Genomic DNA, 27,011 nt, shown 5'->3' with positions numbered 1-27,011 from the left:
TCCCTTGAGGACTAACACCCTGTAAATAAATTTGCCGAGGCTGTTTCAAGTTGCAGTTTTTGACAATTCCATTGTGTTGTCGTCCTCGCTGCTATCTGCAAGGCCCGCGTCTTAACTGTAGAGCGATTGTGATATCTAAAGTATATTTTTTATCGATATTATTGCAAACTATATCGAATTATCGATCAATACTATTAACTTTATCAAAAAAAAATCACAATAATATAAAGAACTACTTTTTTTTCCTATATTTTTCTACTTCTGAGAACAAAAATAACCATATCTCCGGTAGTAAGCGGATTTATTTTTATTTTATTTTTTTCTGCAACAACACTAACTGTTTTACTATACTGTTTTGAGACATGGCTTTCTTGATTGAGTTCTAAATTTGAAATATCTCTCAGGTGGAAGCTGCATCAGCCCGTCTGAAGACGTTCTCGAGGGAACCTGAAGAGTCCTACGAAAACGTAAATGACGCCTAACTGGACGAGAGAAGTGTTTGACACTTGATGAAGGGTACTTCTTTTTTTTTTATAATAAAAGAGGAAGAACCTTCCTTGGTACATAGTTACAGAGTTTCTGGAAGTCATTATATCCTACCATTGCATCTAATTTTAGGAAGACAAATGAGATTGCAATGGTAGAGTTAAATTTTCAAAGGAGATTTCCTGTTTGAGCGAGCCTAAACAGCTAGTTAGGCTCGCTCAAGGTGTCGGAATATAATGCCATAACAGAGAAGGAAATATCACATTCAAGGATGAAAGAAGACGAATGCCAAAGCGAAACTGAAAGCGCCATTCCATGACAATGTAGGAACGTGAAAAAGAAACTAATGCAACTGACATATTAAAATTTAAAAAGCCATTTGCTTTTAGTTTCCTTTCCACCTTTCTCTCACTGATATCTTAGGTTGTATCATACAAAAAAAAGATTTGGAGAAAAACAACTTTGTCATTTATACTACTCATAAGACAATCACTTATGTTAAACAAATAGTAAGTTGTAGCCCCAGTCATAAAATGCGGCAAGAAAACAAAGCTACACAAGGTTTCAACAAGCACTGTAGCTGCATAAATTCACGGACATTATGTAATTCAGATGAACAGATAACTTGACAACAATTTTTTTACTCCTACAAAGGATCTACGAGTACAAGTATTCCAATGAAGATATACTAACATGTGTGTGATATGTTTATTGGATCCCCCGACGAACCTGTGATTTTCAAGAAAACTTGGGTTTGGGTGGCAACGTCTTCAACTTGATCTTAATCTTCAGGGATTTTGACATGCGTAAACATATCTAGAAGCTAGACACTCACGAGGATGATAACAGAGATTCTTGGGCTTGATCTAATCTTCCGTGGTTTTGACAATGCGTTAACATTTTTACAAGCTGGATGTGCGGTGCGGATGATAAAACAAATTTGGTATTAGCCTCCAGGGGCTGTATCATGTCTAAACTCCTCGACCGGTGAAGGAAGGAGATGAACAAGTCTGTCTTTATAACGCTCAATCCGCTCTTTTCGTTCTTCTCTTAATCTGGACCATGACAAGCAAGAATTCTTTTAAAACCAGAAAAATCGTTGACGTGTGCGGTAAATAAACCTGCTGCTTAAGATATTGCCACCTAAAGAAATTCTAAATCTTAAAAGACTGGAGAAACTAACAACGAACTCACCGTGCACGGACCCTTTTAGCACGCTTTATGTGTTTCTGTAACAAGTCATGCGAAGACAAATGCTGTACAGCGGCTTCATCCTGAGAAGATGTAAATGTTAACACATTTTATTTCCTCCACCACACAAAATATATCACATGGTTATATTTCATATTACATCCTAAAAATAAGGAGAAGCTGAAGGTAGACTGGTGGGATCATGAGTGTCCGGTTTCAGCTTTAAAACTATACATATATCTTTGCTAAACGAAGTACTGCTAAAATCTTCTAGAACTACAAACACGTTAAATAATACTTATAGCTTCACAACATTGTGTACATGGAGAAGAGCATTTCCAGAACCTTGTTTGTCACCTCCAAAGGTCATTATAAAAGAATCAAATAGGGCTCATGAGTTTGACATCTGCTAGTAATTTTTCCTTTTAATTTTCAGATTGACCAATTAAAAAAAAACAATAACATATGTAAAAGCATATCAAGCACTTATAAATGCGAGGAACAAACCTCTACTTCTTCCTCATCTTCATCGAAATTTTCCTTCCTTTTACGCACATTGGTGTTTCCTGGTGCCGAAGGTTTGGGTCGTGGAAGTGGCTTTATCCCACCAATGATTTGTGTCTGCTAATAGAAACATTCATAAAAGTCAGGAAAATGAACAGAGAAAAGGTCACAAAAATCTCAAATCAATTTCTTGTCAGTATCAGTACTTTCAATAAAGCAACAAGTGTATCATTACTTGAGTTGATTGCAATATTTTTAAATGACAACAGAAAAAGAGTTCTTCTTCAATTCATGTTCGGCTGCAAGATGTTAGGCTTCATCAAGTTTATGCTAAGGCGGTTGTTTCCATACGCGTACAAAAATGCATTTTGTACACCTAATAACGTACAAAATTGCACTTTGCCAGCACGATTGCCAGAATTTATATCATATCGAAACTTATCACTCCTAGGTATGGATACTGAACACCAAGAGTTTCTTGATGTTGTCTAGCCGAGATATACATTGGGAAGGGACACAAATGACTAAAAGGAAGAACGAGGACAAAAGATTCAGATGAAGGAGATAATAAAGAACCCCGCTTTATACAACTATAATATAGAGTTATTCCGGGTTGTAATCTTTTGCTTGGTATGTAACCGTATGAATAGCTGCTTAGATTGTAAAATTGCTAATTATAACTCATGTGGTTGCTACGCAGTAGCAGATCCGAAAAGTAAAGGAACAGAATTACCAAATTTGTATGGAAGTTTTATACAAGTTCCAAGAGTAAGACCGTAAACAAAAGCTTCAATGGCAAAACATAAAACGTGATGTGAGCAAAGGAGATGCAAGTGAATACCTGACTTTCTTGAGGAAATCCATTGTGCACCCATGACCTACAAAGTGCGTACAGAGAAGCACCATCGGCTAACCGAATCTATAAATTATAGAGACAGGTGATTATTTCATGTGGTAGGTGCTACATTTGCATTACAAAATTATAAATCAATTCACACAAATAAAGTTTCAAAACTCAGAAATTTTTACATCTCAACACTTATCATGAATATACAATTTTCGTTTCAAACCAGCTTGCTGACTCGATATTAACATTATAAACTCATCACCAAAGTGCCCTATGCCATTTGCACACAGGTCATCAAACCAATCTTCCTAGATACAAACATATTTAAATCCGAAAACCAAAACTTCCAATGCTTATGCAAAATCAAGTTTCCAGAAAACAAGAAAAAAATGAACATTGGGAGATCAAGCAACCAGGCTTACAAAAAAGAAGAATATAGAAGACCACGAGATATGTATTTACAACCCGAACCATCATTCAACAAAATCACAACAGGGAAAATAAGAGTTACGAATAGTAAACAGCTATACATTCTACATTCATATGATGCATCTTTTGAGTAACACGAACTCAAGAACAAAATGAGTATTATGACCAAAACAATAATAGTTGCTTGACATTTTACACAATTTATGGGGTGTTGAAGGTTGGTAACAGGGACCCAGGAACCTTAACCTAACATAAATATTATCTGCATTTAGGGTTTGCTCCCAAACTCCTGCACTTTAAATGTGGCACTAAGAAAAGGGAAGGGTGTCTTGATCCAAGTTGAAAAGACAGTCATAAACGGGCTACTAATTTTTGTCAAAAGATGTATATGGTATAACCAGGACATGAACGTACATAATCAGCACCCATTAACCAATGTTTTGGGCTGTGGTTCCATATATACATCGCAGCAACGTCAGTATACAAGCACGTAAGTCAAAATATTATCTTGATAAGCTAAACTGCATATTCTTTGGTTACTATTTTATCTCAAAAATGCATAAAATAGAACTAATTATTACTTGTTACAAGCAACAGAGAGCTAAGAGATTTTCCATATAACTATCCTATATTTCCGTTCATACCGTAACAAGACCAAACTACTATACAAAGAAAATCACCTCATAAGGCTGACACAGGGACGAGAATCTGAAATTCAAACAAGAATGGAGAACGTAACCCCACTCCATTAATGTAGTAAATCAATCAAATTAAATAAGATAAATTAAATAAGATCACGCATACTTACTTTCCGATCATTAATAGTAACACATTTCTCATCTCTATTTTTATCCCTGTAGAGAACATGATATGAAATATTAGTTTCCAAAAATCATACAATAGAATGAACTTATTTTGAAAGCAAAACAATTACCTCTTCAAGCCGTCATAATCAGGTGACTTTGAAGGAAACGAAGCAGTCTACAACAATCCACGAGCAAATAAATGTTAGGGATCATGGAAGCACGTGACAAGTTTCTAGTCAAAAGAAACAGCAACTAAAATATGGCACACTTTGAATGATAATGTGCATGTACTGATTGTCTGAAATAAAGGATAGTGTAAAGCATGAAGCAAAACTAACACATATGACATATAGATAATTTTGAGTATAAACTTTAGAATCGTGTTATTTATGATCTTCCATCACATCAAAGCTAATTTCTCGTCAGATACAAGCAGGAAACACTCAATTGATGGCTGCCAGACGTCCGCATCATTAAGATGCCAATACAGCCGAGGAATCACAGTTTACAATATCGTGTAAGGGGGTAAGCATATCACCAACTATCTTCTAGTTCATCCCGGTTTTAGTATTATATGTCATACCAAATTTATAGACGTAAAATAGGAGGATATTTCAAAGATATCTTGAAACTCCTAAAGAAAATAAGAACTAGATAAATCCTAGCAAGAATATTCCTATATAGACCGCACAACAAGCCTCCAAATGAGCTGAAGGAGTTGGCATATAAGATCTAATCATCCTTGAAACAACCTCCAAATGAGCTAAAGGAGTTGGCATAAAAGATCTTATCATCCCTGTCACTTGATAATTTAGGAGGAAGAAGAAGGAATCAAGGAAACAACTTAACGTTCTACTCACACAGAATTAGGTGAGGCATACCCTCCATATATCCAATAACAATAAAAACCTCAAAGTGTCATTTACTTATATAAGGGTCCAACATGCAATGTTAATAATCAACACTTCTATCAAGAGCTCAACTAAGAGGCAATTGTATTCTTCAAAGCTAGGCGATAACTTGGCATTTCATGGTGTAACCCTCTTTGAAGTTTGAAAACTAACGTATTGATTCTAGCTCAAGTTAAACAAGTCCACCTCTTTCTGCTTTGGCTACAAAGAAACTGATGCCTAAGGCTAGCCTTTACCTTATACCTCTATTTGACCTACCCATCTCATAGTGTTGCAGCTAACAGATCCAGGGACAGCAATAACAATCAATTCAACACAGATGCTCCCACAATCAATCACAAAAATTTCCCCATCTTGTAAGACCATAGTTATAAAATATTCAAATACCCATTTGAAACCCCCGTCATACAAATTGTCCTCGTGATAATCATGAACCCTAAATTAACTTATGAATAACAAGTAAACTACAACTAATTTGATAGAACACACCCAAAAACACTAGAATCAAAACTAGGGCACAGAAAATTCAAACCTTTGGATGAGGAATAGCAGCAGAAGGGATATTCCTTACAAGACCAGCAGGATTGGGACGAGATCCAAGATGAGGATGCTGTAAAGAAGGCGGTCTCATCATGTGAATGTGATGTTGACGTGTGTCAAAAGCATAACCCCTAAGCTGATTATTATGGGGAAATGGATGAGGAATCGGACGAGATTGAAAACCCCCACCGCCGGAAACGAATTGTTGTTGTGGTGGTCTAATGTTTCTAGGAATGTAAGCTCCACCGGAAGTCATAACTGGGCCAACTATTACTTGTTGAGAAGGATGAAATTGAGGATTTTGGGAGGGTCTTGTAGCCATTGTAGGATGGGGTTGTGGTCTGAAAGCCGCAGGAGATGGATTGAAGGGTGTTGTAGCAGTAGGAAGTGGAGATGGAAGAGTAGGTGGAGTTAGGGTTTTCGATGGATTTGTAGGAGGAGGATTGCGAGGATCTGAAGAAGAAGCCATCACCGCCGATGGATTGGTTGGCGGGAGTGATGTTTTAGAGAGAGAGAGACTTTCAATTTTAGTTTTTTGAAATCAATATTTGCCTTAAATGGGATCCATCTTTAAACTCGGGTTCCCAAGTACCCATCAAATGTCAGATTTAAATATCCTTTATGCCCTGTTTGGCAACCGTTGAAACCAAATTTTTTCTGTTTCGATTTTTTCATATTGAAATCACTTTCAAAATCGGTTTCCATTATTTTTAAGTGACAAAGGTCATGTCTTTGCTCATAATTTGACTGGCGTCTTGGCGACCCTCAAAGAATTAGGGGCGATTAATAAGAAAAAACGTTATCCAAACCTAAATTGAAGCCATTCCTTATCTCTGATTTTTCGTAATGGCACATATATCTTCCATAATCGGTAGATAAAACTACAATCGGTAGTTTATTTTAGTAATCGGTAGATGTTAGGATAATCGGAGGATAATGTGTACATATGTAGTTTGAAAATTTTGTTATTTTGAAATAACCTATAATCGGAGGGTAGTTATTTACCACGTCTCCCGATTATGAAGTTGCCCCCAAATTGAAATTTGAAAAAGTCTGAAGTTTTTTGAATTTGGAAACTAACATAATCGGTAGACTAGGCGTTAATATTGCTCCCGATTATGAAGTTGCCCCAAAATTGAAATTTGAAAAAATCTCAAATTTTTCGAATTTGGGAACTACTATAATCGGTAGACTAGGAGTTAACATGTCTCCCGACTATGAGGTTGCCCCAAAAATAAAATTTGAAAAAAATCTCAAATTTTCGAATTTGGGAACTACCATAATCGGTAGCTTATGAAATTCACCTAACCTACCGAATTTAAACCCCACGTTAATCGGTCGACAATGATAAAATGTTGTGTTCGTTATAAAGGTTTTTTGGTTCAGAAGAACTGTAAAAATGAAACCACGATAATCGGTAGCAAATGTTAATATTTTTACTTCCGATTGTGGACCTGTCTGAATTTTTTTTGTAAAAGTCACCAGAATCGGTAGTTAAGGTTGATAACGTTACTACCGATTCTGCACATATCTGACATTTTTTTGAAAATTTATCAGAATCGGTAGGCAAGGTTGATATTATCCTCCGATTATTGTGAAAAATTCAGCAGTTTCAGACAATCAAGTAATAAACATAACTCAAAATACATTCATAACCCATAAACTTAACAACATATAATCTAAAACAAGTATTTAAAACACCATAATCCGAAAGAAACTGTTAAAACAACATAATCCATAACATCGAACAACACATTATCACCTATTTCCTAGTTTTCTTCTTAGTATTCTTAGCTAAAGTTTTAGAACGCTTAACACGACCCTGACAACCCGCCTTATCACCAGCATCACCTTCATCTCCCAAGATATTTCCTTCAGCAAGAGAGCCTGAAGAAGCCTGAGATCTTTTGTTCGTCTTTGATGTTTTTTTCTTGGGAGGGTTCTTCGTTACTTTCTCTCCAAACTCAGTTGCATACTCTTCATTATCAACATTATCAATCATCTCCCTGTGCTTTTTTATCTTCTCAATTGGCACAGGCTGTCCAGCTGTTATGCAATCAACGCACCATTTGGACAAAGACTTTAACCTATTCACTTGTTTTTTTTAATTGACATAACATCAAATGGAGTTTACCTAAAAAATTGAGTCGTAATATGAAAGAGAAAACTCATAACTGAAAAATCGGGGGTACAACAACCACACCCAATATTTCGATTAGCAATCTTTATGGACTAATTCCAATATACTTTCAAGAGAATCAACTAGACTCAATCTTAATAAAGTATATCAAAGAGTTCTAATATCTCTATTTCACGATGTAATCAGCAAATCGAACAGATAGAAATTCGTGAGCCTGATTATTATGTGAAATAACTTGAACGGTACCAAAGAACAATATTCAAGTGTCAATCAATGTAAATCAACAACCAAAGGTTGGATATTCTAATTGATTGATCTTAACGCACAACCTGTGATATTTCAATTATATAACAAAATATAATACGAAAAATAAATAAAACAGACACCAGAATTTTGTTAAAGAGGAAACCGCAAATGCAGAAAAACCCCGGGACCTAGTCCAGATTGAACACACACTGTAAGCCGCTACAGACACTAGCCTACTACAAACTAACTTCGGTCTGGACTGTAATTGAACCCCAATCAATCTCACATTGATCCAAGGTACAGTTGCGCTCCTTACGTCTCTGATCCCAGCAAGATACTACGCACTTGATTTCCTTAGTTGATCTCACCCACAACTAAGAGTTGCTACGACCCAAATTCGAAGACTTTAATAAACAAATCTGTATCACACAGAAAAGTCTACGGTAATAGATAAATCTGTCTCCCACAGAAATACCTACAAGTTTTGTTCCGTCTTTTGATAAATCAAGGTGAACATGAACCAATTGATAACCCGGACTTATATTCCCTAAGAACAGTCTAGTATTATCAATCACCTCACAATAATCTTAATCGACGAGGCGAAATAAGATATTGTGGAATCACAAACGATGAGACGAAGATGTTTATGACTACTTTTATATCTTGCCTATCGTAGATATTAATCTCAAGCCAATCGTTACGATTGTACTCAACACGATAGAATCAGCAAGATCAGATCACACAACTACAAGAAAGTAGTATCGGTCTGGCTTCACAATCCCAATGAAGTCTTCAAGTCGTTAACCTACAGGGTCTCAAGAAGAAACCTAAGGTTAAAGGAGAATCGACTCTAGCTAATACAACTAGTATCACACAGGAGGTGTGGGGATTAGGTTTCCCAGTTGCTATAGTTCTCCCTTATATAGTATTTCAAATCAGGGTTTGCAATCAATGTTAGCTTAGTAACAAAGCATTCAATATTCACCGTTAGATGAAAACCTGATTAAATTCAAGCTAATATCTTTCAACCGTTGGATCAAAAACTTAGCTTGTTACACACAAATGAAATGCACGATTTTAGGTTTGTGTAACCGTACACAAACATGTACATTTGTTGGTTCAACAATAGTTAACCAAATGGTTAGCCATATGAGCACTTTCATATCAACCATATTCTTCTTCACCATAACTAGTTCAAATGACTCAAATGAACTAGTTAGAGAGTTTTTCAATTGTATAAATCTTATAGAAGTATACAAGACACAATTGAAGCAAAAATGATTTGATTCACTCGAATCGATTCATGAACTTTATAGCCACGGTTTGCAAATTGCATTCCTTAGTTAATATAAATATAAGTTCACAAATAATCGTCTTTAGATATAACCAACTCAAGTACGCGGACTTAGTTCGCGAACTTAAGTTCTCGGAAGGAGTTCACAAACTCCAGCAGATTTTCTCGGGATGAGAACCTCCGCCTGTTCGCGGACTGGGTTCGCGGATTGAGTTCGCGGACTGAGTTCACAGCTCTTGTTCTGGTTTTCTTGATCAACAAAGTACGCATACTTCGGTTCAAGGAATAAGGACTTATACACATATGTGTTGCCACACAATGCTTATATCCAACATTGGTTATATAATCTAAACTCTCATTTCAATCATTGAAACATTCTTAAAGGACGTTATATAGTTCTTATTCACAAACCATTTTTCGTCAAAGCCATTTTCAAAGTGATTGAAACATAACATGACTTTCGTCACTAGGTAAAGATGAACTTGGCCAAAGCTAAAGCTTAACAACACGTATTTCGAGAAATAGATAAGCGAGATAAACTCGGCTCGAAATAGCAAATGTGTATAATCAAAGTCTATATAGTAAAACGACTTTTGTCTCAAGATAGGAGATAGATTAGATAGACTTATGAGTGATAGGTAAGTTCAAGTCTCCACATACCTTTTAGTCGATGAAGTTCCACCAGTTCCATGAGTAGTTCTTCGTCTTTTATGATGATTGCCATGGATTGCTTGAGCTCAACTACACTTTCTATCCTAGTCTGAGACTTAGCTATAGTAGACTAGAAATCAAGACTTACAGTTTTGATCACTAACATTGATAAACATGCTTGAGATAGCAGCGCATGCGTGTTCGACCGAGCAGTGCTCTAACAATCTCCCCCTTTGTCAATTTAGTGACAAAACTATCAATACATATGGAATACAAAAATAAATGAATAAATTTTGTAGCTCCTATTCCACATGCCTAATCTTCAACATTACTCGAATTCTTCATCACTTCCAAGTACTCCAATGATCCCAAAGGTTGTAAGTTCAGCACCATCGTTGTTAAAAATCCGTAGCTATAACAATGAGAAAACAAGAATTCTCAATCATTGTTATACAGTTCATAGTATTATTATACAGCATCAAAGTTCAATTGTATCACAACTTCGACGACAATACTATGGTGATATGTATCACTCCACCTTAGTCAATACTCCGTCTCACATGGAAACCACTCCCCCTTACATAATGATCCGAAAACCATATGTATTTGTAGTGTGAACTACATATTAATTCACCCCCTTTTTGTCAGTAAAATTGGCAAAGGTACGAAAACGGGATCCTAATGAAATTTCCAAAAGAGACATTTCGAGACCAAAAGAAAGCACATATCAACTTATTTAGATGCAATCATATAGCCGAAGCTAAATGCTTTCATCAAGGAGTTTATAAAGATACAAGATAACCCCTATAATATTCCACAGCTGCACTCCCCACAAAGATTTGGCAATTAAACACAAGTTCAATTAAGAACTCTCCCCCATAATATGTCATTCCCGAAAGAACAACAAGAGCGACCTTAATTTCAAAAGAAAAGAAGGATTTCTTATAACAAATCACATACGAGTATGAATTTGAATCCAAAAATACTCAATTAAACTAACCACAAGAGAACCATGATTAATTTAATCGGAAATATACAATCAAATTTACCACAAAAACTGATGAATTTAATTGGTCATGCTCGACATAAGAGAACTTACGGAGTCTCACAGTATGTACACAAAAATATGGATCAAGGAAGATCAATACTGCGGAATACACAAGGATTCATTCTATTTTCCATCACTATTTGCACAATGACATACAATAGACATAATCCTTGCAAACAAAAGATTTTAACCTATCTTCCATCAATAAATGACATAATAGGCTTAACTTTTGTATTGTCAAAAGTTTATTCATTCTCTTATCAATACATGCATATCGACATATGAAAGACTTAACTTTTGACAAGGTATGGGATAATCATAGTTCACGGACGCAAACACACATATCCCAAAACAAATTGCAATATATAAAACCATAAAGATTAATACTGCAAAGATCATCTTCCAAACAATTTTTAGAATTTAAACAAATAAACCTAAAAACATGAAGATGAAAACATTGGACATAGCTATGTGTAATCACAATAATGGCTTTTCCAAACTCTAGTTATTCTTATAAACAAAACAAGAAAATAAAATTCTTATCCGAAGATTTACTAGATGTTAAGACCTTTGAAGAATTCTTTATCGTCCCCGAACTCCTTATCGTCAACAGCCATTGGGACATAAGGTTCATGAAGATGGGAGTTAATATCAATAAACCTTCTTGACTGATGTCGAACCAGGTCCTTCTGAATCTCATGAGTCTTAAACACAAAATCCTTTATTTTTTGAATCTTTGCATCTCCTTGAACACTTCAAGAACATCAGAAAACTTCTGAGAATTTAAAGGAACAACTCTATGCCTCCTCACATTCTTTCTTTTTCTTTTCAATGTCGGAGCTAACGCAGATTTCTCTTTTTTCTTCATGATTGATGGCTTGACAATTATATTAACATCTTTTTCATCAGAAGACATGATACTTGGAGTATCCATAAACGTATGGGTTTGTGAGAGGAAATCACAATCTCAACAAGCGGTCTTAAGATAAAAAGAGGTTTCAAGGAAGGAAAAAGGAATGTAGGGTTAACCTTTAACAGGTTCGTGCACGCACAATTCTGAACCCTAAAGAGAGTACAATTGTCGAGAATAACCATCCGTTATTGATAGACAGGGATTCCAAAAACAAAACTAAGAAAACAAGAGAGCAACCTTTTCCTAAATCCTGAGAGGTACATAATCTTGTCTCTTTTGATCAGGTACATGAGACAAGATTTACAAATCAACACAATCAAGTTGCGTTGCGGTAAACAACAATTTGTCCACCATTTTCCTCTTGAGAGGAATCCACAGACCTCTGTCTATCAAAATGATTTGACCATACTTTCTTTTCTAATGGTCTTGTTTTGTCCTTGGAAACTAACTTCTTAGACGAAGATAAAATCTTATATACCTCAGCGGTCTTCTGAGCAAGTTTAAGCTTATTTGCTAATCGATTTGCTCTTCGTTGAAGTTTGTTTACATGCCTCAATTTGTGTTTGTACTTGTAACACTTTTATAGTTCATGACCCTTTAGAGAACAATATGAGCACGTCAACCTTGGATAAAATTTAGGCATGTGATATGTGCAAGCAGTTAGACACATAGTGGAACCTGAAACATCACATGCAAAGTTTCCAAAGAAGGGGTCAATTTTTTCTTCCATATTGGTTGAGTTTTCTTCTGAAAGAATATCAAGATTGATGTATGTATTGCTACAATTATCAAAATAAGTATTTTCACCAAGAAGTGCAACACTTGATTTCTCGTCTTCATTAGAATCATAGCTGTCAGACATTTCATCAAGAGTTGCAGCAAGACCTTTGCTCCCGGTGTATTTTCTACGATTTGGGCACTCGTTTGAAAAATGACCACATCCCTTACACTTAAAGCACTGAGGCATATCCTCGTCATCAGTTTCATCCGTGTCCCTGTTTTTAGGAGGAATACGATTATGAGGTTTGACTGATGCTTTAGGCTTATCTTTGGAGATTCGTTTACTTCTCTTCAACAGAAGATCCCTAAACTGTCTTGTGATCATCGAGACCGATTTTTCAAGATCTTCATCTGATGAATCATTCTCAGGGTGATCGTCTTTAGAGATATACACTTTTTTTACTTTTATCAAGTAATTTTGTGTCTTTTAGTGCTTTAAACGCGACATCATTAGATTTGGATGAATGCTCGTGATCAAAGATCTTAAGCTTCCCAACCAGCGTATTTCTGGAGAGATTATCAAGGTTATTTCCCTCAACGATGGCATGCTTCTTAGAGTCGTATCTAGATGGCAGCGATCTGAGAATTTTCATCACAATGTCCTTTTCAGGAATAGTCTTACCCAATGCAAAAGATGCATTAGCAATTTCAGACACTTTGTGATTAAACTCATCAAATGAACCTTCATCTGCCATATAAAGGTTTTCCCAGTCGGAGTTAAGGTTTTGAAGCCTAGCTTCCTTTTCACTGGTATTACCTTCGACTACGCTTTCTAAGATATCCCACGCATCTTTAGACCTAGTGCAATTTGACACATGGTGCTGAAGATTTGGGGTAATGGCATGTATGATGGCATTCAAACCGTCGGAATTTTTCTTTGCAACAAGTATCTCGGCAGGGCTGTATTCACTAATGTTCTTGGGAACGTTTACATTTCCTACTGCCACAATGGGAGCATCATAGCCATTATCTACATATACCCATGATTGAAAATCACGTGCTTGAAGAAAAGCTCGCATAGCAATTTTCCACCATAAGTAATCGAGCCATCGAAGACTGGTGGTACGTTAATAGAGATAGCACCTCTGTCCATATAGTCAGATCGCTACAAACACAGACTTGTAAGGTCTTGAACGTGTTTTCCTGCTCTGATACCAATTGCAAAAGCGGGGGTACAACAACCACACCCAATATTTAGATTAGAAATCTGTATGAACTAACTCCAGTATACTTTCAAGAGAATCAACTAGACTCAATCTTAATAAAGTATATCAAAGAGTTATAATATCTCTATTTCACAATGTAATCAGCAAATCGAACAGATAGAAATCCGTGAGCCTGATTATTATGTGAAATAACCTGAACGATACCAAAGACCAATGTTCAAGTGTCAATCAATGTAAATCAACAACCAAAGGTTGGATATTCTAATTGATTGATCTTAACGCATAACCTGTGATATTTCAATTATATAACAAAATATAATGTGAAAAAGAAATAACACAGACATCAGAATTTTGTTAACGAGGAAACCGCAAATGCAGAAAAACCCCGGGACCTAGTCCAGATTGAACACACACTGTATAAAGCCGCTACAGACACTAGCCTACTACAAACTAACTTCGGTCTGACTGTAGTTGAACCCCAATCAATCTCACACTGATCCAAGGTACAGTTGCGCTCCTTACGTCTCTGATCCCAGCAAGATACTACGCACTTGATTCCCTTAGCTGATCTCACCCACAACTAAGGGTTGCTACGACCCAAAGTCGAAGACTTTAATAAACAAATCTGTATCACACAGAAAAGTCTACGGTAATAGATAAATCTGTCTCCCACAAAAATACCTAAAAGTTTTGTTCCGTCTTGTGATAAATCAAGGTGAACAGGAAACAATTGATAACCCGGACTTATATTCCCGAAGAACAGTCTAGTATTATCAATCACCTCATTATAATCTTAATCGACGCGGCGAAAGAAGATATTGTGGAATCACAAACGATGATACGAAGATGTTTGTGACTACTTTTATATCTTTCCTATTGGAGATATTAATCTTAATCCAATCGTTATGATTGTACTCAACACGATAGAATCAGCAAGATCAGATACACAACTACAAGAAAATAGTATCGGTCTGGCATCACAATCCCAATGAAGTCTTCAAGTCGTTAACCTACAAGGTCTCGAGAAGAAACCTAAGTTTAAAGGAGAATCGACTCTAGATAATACAACTAGTATCTCACAGGAGGTATGGGAATTAGGTTTTCCAGTTACTAGAGTTCTCCCTTATATAGTCTTTCAAATCAGGGTTTGCAATCAATGTTAGCTTAGTAACGAACCATTCAATATTCACCGTTAGATGAAAGCCTGATTAGATTCAAGCTAATATATTTCAACCGTTGGATCGAAAACTAAGCTTGTTACACACAAATGAAATGCACGATTTTAGGTTTGTGTAACCGTACCCAAACATGTACATTTGTTGGTTCAACAATAGTTAACCAAATAGTTAGCCATATGAGAACTTTCATATCAACCATATTCTTCATCACCATAACTAGTTCAAATGACTCAAGAGAACTATTTAGAGAGTTTTTAAATTGCTTAGATCTCATAGAAGTATACAAGACACAATTGAAGCAAAAACGATTTGATTCACTCGAATCAATTCATGAACTTTATAGCCACGGTTTGCAAGTATGCATTCCTTAGTTTATATAAGTTTAAGTTCACGAATAATCGTTTTTAGAAACTAACCCACTTAAGTACGCATACTGGTACGCGGAATTAAATACCCGGAATAAGTTTGTTTTCAGTTCACAAACTCCAGCAGAAATTCACGGGATGTGAACTTCCGACAGTGCGCGTACTGGTACGCGGACTTCAGTTCCGGTTTTCCTGAGCAGTAAAGTACGCATACTTTGGTTCAAGGAATAAGGACTTACACACGTATGAGTTATCACACAATGTTTATATCCTTTCAAGGTTATATTCTAAACTCTCATTTCAATCATTGAAACATTCTTAGAGGACGTTATATAGTTGTTGTTCACAAGCTATTTTTCGTCAAAGCGATTTTCAAGTAATTGAAACTAATATGACTTTCGTCACCAGTAAAGATGAACTTGGCCAAAGCGAAAGCTTGCCAACACATATTTCGAGAAATATATAAGTGAGATAAACTCGGCTCGAAATAGCAAATGTGTATAATCATAGTCTATATAGCAATACGACTTTTGTCTCAAGATAGGAGATAAAGTAGATAGACTTTTGAGTGATAGATAAGTTCAAGTCTCCACATACCTTTTAGTCGATGAAGTTCCACCAGTTCCTTGAGTAGTTCTTCGTCTTTGTATGATGGTCGCCATGGAGTCTAGAGCTCAACTACACTTTCTATATATCCTAGTCCGAGACTTAGCTATGAGTAGACTAGAAATCAAGACTTATAGTTTTGGCAACTAAACTTGAAAACAAGCTTGAGATAGCAACGCTTGCGAGTTCGACCGAGCAGTGCTCTAACAATATCCCCCTTTGTCAATTTTAGTGACAAAACTATCAATACATATGGAATACAAAATAAATAAATAAACTATTGTAGCTTCTCTTCCACATGCATGATCTCCTTGGTTCTTCAACATTACTCGAAATCTTCGTCACTTCCAAGTACTACAATGATTCCAAAGGTTGTAAGTTTAGCATCATCGTTGTTGAAAATCCGTAGCTATAACAATGAGAAAACAAGAGTTCTCAATCATTGTTACACAGTCTCATAGTATCATTACATAGCATCAAAGTTCAATTGTATCACAACTTCGACAACAATACTATGGTGATATGTATCACTCTCCTTAGTCAATACTCCATCTCACATGGAAACCACTCCCCCTTACATAATGATCCGAAAACCATATGTATTTGTAGTGTGAACTACATATTAATTCTCCCCTTTTTGTCAATAAAATTGGCAAAGGTACGAAAACGGGATCCTAATGAAATTTCCAAAAGAGACATTTCATGACCAAAAGAAAGCACATATCAACTTATTTAGATGCAATCATATAGCCGAAGCTAAATGCTTTCATCAAGGAGTTTATAAAGATACAAGATAACCCCTATAATATTCCACAGCTGCACTCCCCACAAAGATTTGGAAATTAAGCACAAGTTCAGTTAAGAACTCTCCCCCATAATATGTCATTCCCGAAAGAACAACAAGAGCGACCTTAATTTCAAAAGAAAAGAAGGATTTCTTATAACAAATCATATACGAGTATGAATTTGAATCCAAAAATACTCAATTAAACTAACCACAAGAGAACCATGATTAATTTAATCGGAAATATACAATCAAATTTACCACAAAAACTGATGAATTTAATTGGTCATGCTCGACATAAGAGAACTTACGGAGTCTCACAGTATGTACACAAAAATATGGATCAAGGAAGATCAATACTGCGGAATACACAAGGATTCATTCTATTTTCCATCACTATTTGCACAATGACATACAATAGACATAATCCTTGCAAACAAAAGATTTTAACCTATTTTCCATCAATAAATGACATAATAGGCTTAACTTTTGTATTGTCAAAAGTTCATTCATTCTTTTATCAATACATGCATATCGACATATGAAAGACTTAACTTTTGACAAGGTATGGGACAATCATAGTTCACGGACGCAAACACACATATCTCATAACAAATTGCAATATATAAAACCATAAAGATTAATACTGCAAAGATCATCTTCCAAACAATTTTTAGAATTTAAACAAATAAACCTAAAAACAGAAGATGAAAACATTGGACATAGCTATGTGTAATCACAATAATGGCTTTTCCAAACTCTAGTTATTCTTCTAAACAAAACAAGAAAATAAAATTCTTATCCGAAGATTTACTAGATGTTAAGACCTTTGAAGAATTCTTTATCGTCCCCGAACTCCTTGTCTTCAACAGCCATTGGGACATAAGGTTCATGAAGATAGGAGTTAATATCAATAAACCTTCTTGACTGATGTCGAACCAGGGCCTTCTGAATCTCATGAGTCTTAAACACAAAAGCCTTTATTTGTTGAATCTTTACATCTCCTTCAACACTTCAAGAACATTAGAGAACTTCTGAGAATTTAAAGGAACAGCTCTAGGCCTCCTCACATTCCTTCTTTTTCTTTTCAATGTCGGAGCTAACGTAGATTTCTAAAAAAAATTAGAATAAAAATCCTAACAGGGATATTTCAGCTGCAGGGATTAATAATCTTACTGTTTTGAATACTCATAATTCAAACAGTAACAATGTTCACTTACAGGTTCAAAGTTGGAAGCCCCCTGATGTTGGATTTTTGAAAATCAATTTAGATGCTTCATTTATGCAGCTTAATTCTCAAGGTGGAATTGGACTAATTGCTAGAGATTTTGCGGGTACCTGCATTGGAGTCCAAGGGAAGTACTTTGATGGAGGAATGAAGAAAGGAATAGAAGTGGATGAGCTAGAGTGCAGAGCTATGCTGGCAGCAGTTACTTTTGCAGTCAATGAAAACTATAATAAAATAGTTTTTGAGAGTGATAGTGAGGTAGTAGTCAAGTCAATCAATGAGCAAATTTCATAAGTTCACTGGATGAATAAGCATTTTATCCTAGACATTAAATTTCTGCTAGGAAATTTAGAGGTTTGGAAGTGTATTTCTGTCAAAAGAGATGCAAATGGTGTTGCAGATAAGCTAGCAAAGAAAGCTAGAATATCTAAGTCAATTTTTACATATCAATCTGCTTTTCCTCATGATGTAAAAGAGTGGATTGATATGGACAACAATGTACCCTTTTAATTCTATTAATTAATTCCTTTTTTGCATCAAAAAAAAAAGTGTCAAACCACTTGGCTATCTATTTTAAACGAACATGAAAAACATGAAAAAAGTTGGTTGGTGCATTGGCGGTTTTTGCGGTCCTGTGAATTCAAGTTTCAATCTGTCCTGCTGCTGCCCCACAGTGTGTTAATCAACCAATAATGATGATGTTTTTCTTTTAGTAACAGTAATGACGAGGTTGATTACAGATTTGCAGTACATAATCGGTCTTGAATTCAGTTGATACTTTATTTTCATTATTCTGTAAATAAAGTTCATAAAATCTGTTCCTCCAGAACAATAAAACTCATTTCTGGATCAGTAACATGTAGTTGAATGCATATGATGAAAAGCAAGATCAAACTCTCAAGCAAGATACAAGAAGCACTTAATGAAACATGCAGGAAAAAATGAAGATAAAGAGAATCCTCAGCATTTATGAAAGACCTAGAACCCTTCCGGTAGTAGTGTCAACATCAATGTCGAAGAAGCAAGGTCTCGTTGGAAGTCCAGGCATCGTACTCATAGTACCCACCAGTGGGTAAATAAATCCTGCTCCTATACTGGCTTTCACATCGCGGATTGGCAACTCGAAACCAGTCGGAGATCCTTTCTGAGATGCAACATCTGAGAAAGAATATTGGGTTTTTGCCATGCAAATTGGTAAACCGGAGAATCCTTGTTTGCTGTACATTTCGATCTGTTTCTCGGCCTAAACAAATAGGAAGAGACCAAATGTGTCAAAAAGAAGAATATATACTGATACTGTAATATGCAGTGAAATGTTAAATTGTTGAGAATTTATACCTGCTCGGAGTATTTGACACCAGAGGCACCATAAGACTTCGCAATTGCTTCTATTTTCTCTTTGATGCTAAATTCCAAAGGATAAAGGAACTTCATTGGCTGTGTCACATTCTCACATGCTTTCTGAACAGCGATCCCAAGTTCAACCTGAAGATTGAGAAGAGCAGTCAGTTAACCATGTAATTCATTCATTAATATCATTGATATGAGGCCGACATATAACTATTTTTGATATTAAGTAGCAAAGAAAAATTCTGTAAAAACATGTACAGCTACTTAGTTTCCAAAAATAAATACAGTAACTAGTATTTGGGCTTTTCAGAAATCTTTTTAAAGACATTAGAACCTGGGAAAAGCTTTAGATCTGATATAAAATTTGCTTTCAGATATTAACAGCACCACAAATGCAACCCAAATTACCGAATGTGTCCTAATATTGGAAAAAGGATTTGGCTACTACGGAAACAAACATGGCCTAACTGTGTTGATTGTAGGATCATTATTTCAGGTTCAGAGATCTCCATGTTAGGCCATTGCCCAACAGGATAAATGATGCAGATGATCCAATCCCACCAGCATGCTAGAGACCATATACAAAAGAAAATTACACTCTGTTATAATCCCTTTCATTACTAAATTTGAGGTGATAATGGAAAAGAAGTTACTAACCGCTCCCTTTCCACCATGAGCATGATGTGAGCAAACAACAGCATCAAAAGCACCAGCAGCCATTGCTGCATTTCTCACTGCAGTCATCTCTGCTTCAGTATCAGTTGAGAACATATTAACTGCAACCACCACATTCACCCCATAAGCTTTCGTGTTTGTAATATGCCTAGCCAGATTCACACAACCAGCTTCAACCAGAGCGACATTCTCGGTTAAGTATGCACGGTCAAGAGGCTTCCCAGCAACGACTTCAGGCCCCCCACCATGCATTTTCAATGCCCTTATTGTTGCCACGATAACAGCACACTGAGGAGTTAACCCACTGTACCGGCACTTTATATTCATGAACTTTTCAGTACCAATATCAGCACCAAAACCTGCCTCTGTAACTACAAACCCACCAGGACCTACAAGTTTTAACGCAATTTTATCTGCTACAATTGATGAATTCCCGTGAGCGATGTTAGCAAAAGGACCTGCATGAACAAGAACTGGGGTTCCCTCAAGAGTTTGCATTAATGTAGGGTTTATAGCATCCTTCATCAGCACAGTCAGAGCCCCACCGACACCTAAATCATCTGCTGTAATCGGATCACCAGCTTTGCTGTTTCCTATCACCATCTTTCCCAGCCTCTCTCTCATGTCTGACAGGGAAGTAGTGAGGGCCAAAACTGCCATTATCTCACTAGCAACTGCGATATCGAATCCCGTTTCTCTGGTCATGCCTTTTTCTTCGGGTCCTTGCCCGACTGTGATTTTCCTCAAGAAACGGTCGTTCACATCCATAACTCTCCTCCACGTGATCGATTCAGGGTCAATATCCAGCCTAACCAATTTCTTGATTTCTTGGGGAGTGAGGTCCCCGGGGATGCTCTTGGAGATCCCAAGCTTGTTTAAGCGCCTTAACATGATATCAGCGAAGGTACGCTTCCCTTCTTTGTTAGGTGGGCATAACCTATTTAACAGAGCCTTGTCTGATTGACTTGATTCATGGAACATTCGAGTGTCAATGGCAGCAGCTAAGAGATTGTTTGCAGCTGTAATTGCGTGAATATCACCAGTCATGTGCAAATTAAATTCATCCATTGGGATCACTTGACTGTAACCACCACCGGCGGCACCTCCTTTGATTCCAAAAGTAGGTCCTTGAGATGGTTGGCGAAGGCATGTCATAACCTAGTAAAATCGACAAGCAGTTATGTCACCAAGTACATTATACTTCAAGATAGATCAGAATATCTAAATTCACACTACAACAACAAGCTGTATCTACTAATAAGCACTATCGGTTTACTGGTTATTTTACTTTTATTTGTAAAAGGTGAGACTCAAAAAAACATGCTATACATATTATAATTGCTCCTCCTCCAAAAACTTTGAGCATTTGACAAGTCATATGGAACATCATTGCTCAACAAGTAAAACATTATGATCAATCATCAGGTTGACCAAATCCTCAAAAAAAATTCCTACATCATCTCAACATTTCCATCTCTAACCAGATGTTGTTTCCACTAATCTGTCCAGATTTAATCTTCCTGCATACAGTAGTACAACAGCTGAATAGATCAAGGGACAAATGCATCAAAATGGTGAAAATATTTCCAAAGGACAACATTAAACGACTATTCATCAATAATAACACCAATTCAGGGGTAATCCAAAAGAAAAATACTCATCAATCAACAAGACAATCAAAATGAAAGCTGTTCAAACTCTTATACAAATGAGCAAAATGATAATTATTACCTTTTTATCAAGATAAGCTCCCAAAGCTTGACATAAACCAACTGTAGTAGTAGATTTACCTTCACCAAGAGGTGTAGGAGTAATTCCTCCAACAACAACATAATACCCATCTTTAGACCCTTTAAGCTCATCAATCACTGATAAAAGAACCTAATAGAAAACCCAAATCAATAAGCATCCAACAATAATTGAAGTAAATCTGTAATATTTTTTCATTGGGTCAAAAAATTGAAGTAATGGGGTTTTAATAATTCACCTTAGCCTTGTATTTTCCATAGGGATCGTAATGATCAGAGCTTAGATTAAGCTCATCTGCGATCTTTGAGATATGAAGAGGCTCGACAGAATTGGCAATATCTATATCGGCAGGAACTGGAGAAACTACTTCCAATTTTCGTAGTGTTTTTGATGAACTCATTTTTTCTATCACTTCTCTGAAACTGATTTTTTTTTTCCACAAAGACTGAAGCCCTCAGTCTCTTTTTATGGCCGAGATTAAGATGGTTTCTGTGTCTAGTCAAGGATTTAGATGTTTGAGGAGAAATAATGAAGAATCCCGGACCAGTGACAGCAGCTCTATCCTGGGATTGGATCATTATATAATACCTCCTATTTTATCTCCACGCTTTACGAGTCAATAATTATAATTTAGTGGGGTTGGGTAGGTACAGTAAAACCGCCTTATCGGACTCCTTTTGAACCAGAACCAATTTACGGGGACCGTTTTCTATACTGGGCCAAATACTCGGATTAAGGCTGGTTCCTGTGGGCATGGCAAAAGCTCCAAGTTTGCCATTTTAAAACCCACTCCAGGCATGGCAAAGTGGTAAACCGATCCGGCTAAGTGGCAGATTTACCACCTAGCACTGGATTATAAGTTAGTTCTCTGCAGGTAGCAATGGAATGGGAGCTAATTCTGCACAAAAAGAGTATCACCTCTACTCTCTTATAATCACTATATGGATGATACAGAAGGATAGATGTTCAACTACCTTTCAAAATACCAAACCTAACAAATTTTCTATCATTGAACGAATTAAGCATCTTGTTAATCAATGTTGTTCTGTTATAGTGGAATCTGGTAATATCTAGTCTATACAGTTACCACTGTCTGCTCAAAAGTGGGAGCCTTCTGATTCGAGTTTTTTGAAGATAAATATAGATGCTAGTTTTAAAAAGGAGACTAGGAAAGCTGGCATTGGCCTAGTAATTCGAAATTGTGCAGGTGGGTGTTCTAGAGCTAAACGTCAGTCAATCGAAGCAAGGTTAAATAGAGATCATGAGGTAGAGCAGCTGGAATGTATAGCGATGAAAACTGCAGTGGAATGGGTTTTTTCTTTAAAGCTATAAAGGGTAGGGCTGCACAAGACCCGCCCACGATACCCAAACTCACCCGTATCCGCTAAATCCGTGGGTTTTTAATTCATACCCGTCCGTTGTGGGTGCGGGGTTGGTTGTGAAAAAAAAACACCCGTTGTCTGTGGGTGCGAGGTTGGTTTAAGCTAATACCCGCCCATACCCGCCCAAAAAACCCGCAGATTATATACCATTAGATAAAACTAATCCTAGTCGTCCATTATGAAACCCTAATACTAGTAGATAGGATAACTGATAACCCTCATTCACTTTCTACACTCTTCTTTCTGTTCGGCCTCTCCTCTTCTTCCTCCTCAGTTCTTCTTCTTCACCTACGAACGACAATTACCAGAAATCTTCACCAGAAATCGACAACAACAACTTCGAATCTTCACCAGAAATCGACAACAATCGAAAAATCAACAGATTCAACACTTAATCTTCATCTGTGAACTTCCTAGATATGAATATTTTGGGGGTTTTGGTTTTTTTTTTTCTCACTTAATCAAGGAGAATAGAAGTTACTCTAAATACTTGAATATAAAGCGGGTTTAAACCGGTTTAAACCCATACCCGCCCAACCCGTAGCGGGCGGGTAACAAAACCCGCCCGCTGTTTGTGGGTGCGGGGTTGGTTATGAAAAAAAAAACCGCAGTCTGTGGGTGCGAGGTTGGTTTTAGCTTATACCCGCCCATACCCGCCCATGTGCAGCCCTAATAAAGGGTAATCTTTGAGTCAGATAATGAACTCCTAATAAAATCTATCAAAGAAAATGCTCCTTGTGTTCATTGGATAAATCATTCTTATATTTTAGACATTCAAATGTTATTTCAGGGCAATCCACAATGGTTTTGTCATTCGGTCATTAGAGATAAAAATAGAGCAGCATATAGTATTGCTAAGAAAGCTAGAATTATTATTACTAGGTTTAAGTTTTATGATAATTTTCCAACATATATAAATGCTTGGATATGTAAGGGTACACCTTCTGTAATTGCTCATTTATAACTCTCAATAAATCCTTTTTTAGAATTTCTTTAAGAAAAGTGGCAATTTTACCACTTAGCCATGCCAGGTCTGATCTCTACCGAGCGATGGAGTTTCGGCGCCCGGTTTTGACCGGGCGAGCTAGTATGCATCGCTAGCGATCAATTGTTTATGCATCGCTAAACACGTTCTCTATAGCTTACCTATCTATCATATGCAATGTTTTCCTTTCCCTAAAAAAATCACTTCTAAAATTGATTTGATTCATAGAGTCTTTTGGTGGTCGAAGAAAAACCCAAGACGAGCTGCTTATTTTCGCTCTTGGAATGATATTGGTAGATCAAAACTATGTGGTGGTTTAGGTATTAGAAACTCTTATGTTACTAACAGGGTGTTTATTGCTAAGTTGGGTTGGAGAATTTGTAGAAACCCAAACCAATTAGTTTCTAGATTTCTAAAAGATAAGTATTTTCGTAATCAAAACTTGTTGGAAATAGATAAAATTACTGATAATTCTTCTTGGATCTGGAAAGGTATAGTAAAAGGTTTGGTCTTCTTAAAAGATAATATTGTCAGTAAGATTAATTATGGATCTTCTACAAAAATCTGGTCTTCAATTTGGTTACCTTGTAGTAATTCTCCTCCGGTTTCGATCAGTCCTAATTTTAATGATTACACATTTGTTAATGAACTTATAGATGTTCAGAATAACAACTTGGATATTGGTCTTCTAAATTCTTTGTTTGCTCCTGATGATGTTATAAAGATAAGGTCTTTAAAATTAAATATAAATAAAAAAGATAGTATTATGTGGGCTCATACAAAAAATGGTGATTTCACTGTTAAGATAGCTTACAAGGTTTATACAAATTAGTCTAGTTCACTTGAGGAACCATCTTTTTGGAGAAAAATTTGGTCTTTGGATTGTCTTCCAAAGATCAAATTCTTCATGTGGAAAGTTTTTGCTCAGATGTTACCAGTTAATTCTACCCTTATGCTCTATAATCCTTCCATTGATGACTGCTGCCCATTATGTAAGAATGATGTTGAATCTGTGATGCATTTGTTTTTCCTGTATCCTATAGCTTCTCATATTTGGTTTCCTTTATCTCTGCAACATTTAGTTGTTACTAATTGTGATTGGATTGAAGATATTTTTCTGGGGTGGTTTGATAAAATCTTGGGTACGTCTCCTTATGCTGTTAACTGGCCAAGCATTGGAGCTATAGTAATGTAGTGTATATGGAAAATAAGATGTGACGTAGTGTTTAGAAATGTTTCGATAAATCTTGACAGGGTTATTATGGATGCTAGAAGACTCATAAATACTTATATTTTTCCTCTTTTGACAAAAAATCTATTAGATTGGATGTTAAAACTTCAATTCAGGATGTTGATCATATTATGTTTGTTGATGGTTCTTTCAAGAATTTTAATATGGGTGTTGGTATTATTCACTGTGATACTGCAGGAAGAGTTAAACAATCTGGAGAGGACTTTGGTTGGATTCCAGGTGTTGTTGGTGCTGAGACAACTGCCCTAATTTTGGCTATCTCCTGGGCATTGAAGATGAATCTTTCTAAAGTCCTATTTGTAAGTGATTGCCTTCAATTGGTGGACTTTGTTAATGAGGGCAAAGACGCAGTAGAATGGCGTTACAATGATCTTTTAAAGGAGTGTCAGTTTTCCCTTTCTAGATGTAATAGTTTCAAAGTTGTATATATTAAGTGTCTTAAGAACAAACTAGCAGACCGGCTTGCACATCGGGCTAGAAAGTTCAGTTTGAAAGATATTCGGGTTTCTTTTCCTCCTTTTTTGGATAGTTTATTGAGGAAAGAGCCTTTGGCTGAAGTCTGTAAAAAAAAATAATAAGTTAATGCAGTGATGTGTTTCTCAGCAAAAAAAAAATGATAATTTTCTATGTTTTATTAGTAAAAGCTCAGTTATTATATCTATTATTTTATTAGAAGATTTTATGACATGGGGACACGAAATGTGGTCCAGGTCGCTACACGTATCCACACAGTTAAACAAATCCCGCTAAAATTTGTGGGAAGTACAACTGAGCGACGTACACTCCATATAGCGATTGAGATTGTGTCTCTTATAACATTTTTGCACAGTGGCGCGCATCATTCTCCTATCCACCTAGCATGGCAAAATAACATTTTTGGATGTTCCAATAGGAACCGACCTAAGGGGGTGTAAACGGATTCACACACCATAAAACAACCAAATTTCTTCGGTAATCCAAATATATATATATATATATATATAGGGAATGCCCTGTGTCGTTATTTCGCATTGTCCTAAAATGGGTGTTACGCATTGTCCTAAGGTTAAGATAGTCTGGCATTACTGCCAAAGATTCATCCGCATTTAGCTTATTTTCGCGCAATTTGAAAAATTGACGGTTAACGTCATAGAGTACTTTGAAAATCGTATGTTTTCATGTTTGTATAAGTAACGTCATCTGATAACTTCGATTTCTTTAGGTTGTTTAATACCGTTAAATATGTTTTTCGCTGACGACTACTTTCTTTTCTCGAAAGCTTCTGTGGCTCAAGACAAAAATCTTCTTATGGTTATTGATATTTTCTCAAAAGCTTCAGGTCATGTCATAAATTTTGAAAAATTGGGTTACTTTGCTAGTCTAAAAATGCATCATAAACATATTAAATTGCTAACAAAATGTTTGAAAATGAAGTTCATGACCAAAACAAAGAAGTATTTTGGGCAAGCCTCTTTTTCTGGAAAGAGAAAAATCCAAATCTTTTGATATCCTTATAAAAAAATTCC

The 27,011-nt window shown here is 36.2% G+C and overlaps 2 protein-coding genes across 3 annotated transcripts; both read right to left on the bottom strand.

Annotated features, from left to right (window-relative positions):
- Nucleotides 1–1,015: 1,015 nt before the first annotated feature.
- LOC113314370 (ESX-1 secretion-associated protein EspI-like) lies at nucleotides 1,016–6,274 on the bottom strand. 2 transcript variants are annotated; one of them, XM_026563164.1, is made up of 7 exons: nucleotides 5,707–6,274; nucleotides 4,392–4,438; nucleotides 4,266–4,311; nucleotides 3,023–3,100; nucleotides 2,185–2,301; nucleotides 1,681–1,760; nucleotides 1,016–1,541 (listed from the first exon to the last, which is right to left on the bottom strand). In XM_026563164.1, the coding sequence occupies exons 1-7, from the start codon at nucleotides 6,181–6,183 to the stop codon at nucleotides 1,433–1,435; spliced, it is 954 nt and encodes a 317-aa protein (XP_026418949.1). In that variant the 5' UTR covers nucleotides 6,184–6,274; the 3' UTR covers nucleotides 1,016–1,432. The 2 variants fall into 2 exon arrangements, with proteins under 2 accessions (XP_026418949.1, XP_026418950.1); XM_026563165.1 differs by having other exon boundaries at nucleotides 2,185–2,298; nucleotides 5,707–6,273.
- A 12,596-nt stretch (nucleotides 6,275–18,870) lies between these two features.
- LOC113309635 (formate--tetrahydrofolate ligase) lies at nucleotides 18,871–22,453 on the bottom strand. The gene is made up of 5 exons (XM_026558088.1): nucleotides 22,126–22,453; nucleotides 21,870–22,019; nucleotides 20,121–21,296; nucleotides 19,452–19,598; nucleotides 18,871–19,356 (listed from the first exon to the last, which is right to left on the bottom strand). Exons 1-5 carry the CDS (start codon nucleotides 22,285–22,287, stop codon nucleotides 19,081–19,083), a joined length of 1,911 nt encoding a protein of 636 aa, XP_026413873.1. The 5' UTR covers nucleotides 22,288–22,453; the 3' UTR covers nucleotides 18,871–19,080.
- Between the last annotated feature and the right edge of the window lie 4,558 nt (nucleotides 22,454–27,011).

This window comes from Papaver somniferum, chromosome 9, assembly GCF_003573695.1.
Source record: "Papaver somniferum cultivar HN1 chromosome 9, ASM357369v1, whole genome shotgun sequence".
NCBI lineage: Eukaryota > Viridiplantae > Streptophyta > Magnoliopsida > Ranunculales > Papaveraceae > Papaver > Papaver somniferum.
This window is presented reverse-complemented; position numbering and strand designations above follow the sequence as displayed.

Excerpts from the sequence above, each read along its gene's own strand:
- LOC113314370 (XM_026563164.1), bottom strand. The coding sequence starts at position 6,183 with ATGGCTTCTTCTTCAGATCCTCGCAATCCTCCTCCTACAAATCCATCG. Across the intron at positions 3,101-4,265 it reads TTACTATTAATGATCGGAAA|ATTCGGTTAGCCGATGGTGC; the intron begins GTAAGTATGCGT and ends TATAATTTATAG. Across the intron at positions 2,302-3,022 it reads GATTTCCTCAAGAAAGTCAG|CAGACACAAATCATTGGTGG; the intron begins GTATTCACTTGC and ends TGTTTCTATTAG.
- LOC113309635 (XM_026558088.1), bottom strand. The coding sequence starts at position 22,287 with ATGAGTTCATCAAAAACACTACGAAAATTGGAAGTAGTTTCTCCAGTT. Across the intron at positions 22,020-22,125 it reads ATGGAAAATACAAGGCTAAG|GTTCTTTTATCAGTGATTGA; the intron begins GTGAATTATTAA and ends GTTTTCTATTAG. Across the intron at positions 19,599-20,120 it reads CTCATGGTGGAAAGGGAGCG|GTTGAACTTGGGATCGCTGT; the intron begins GTTAGTAACTTC and ends CTCAATCTTCAG.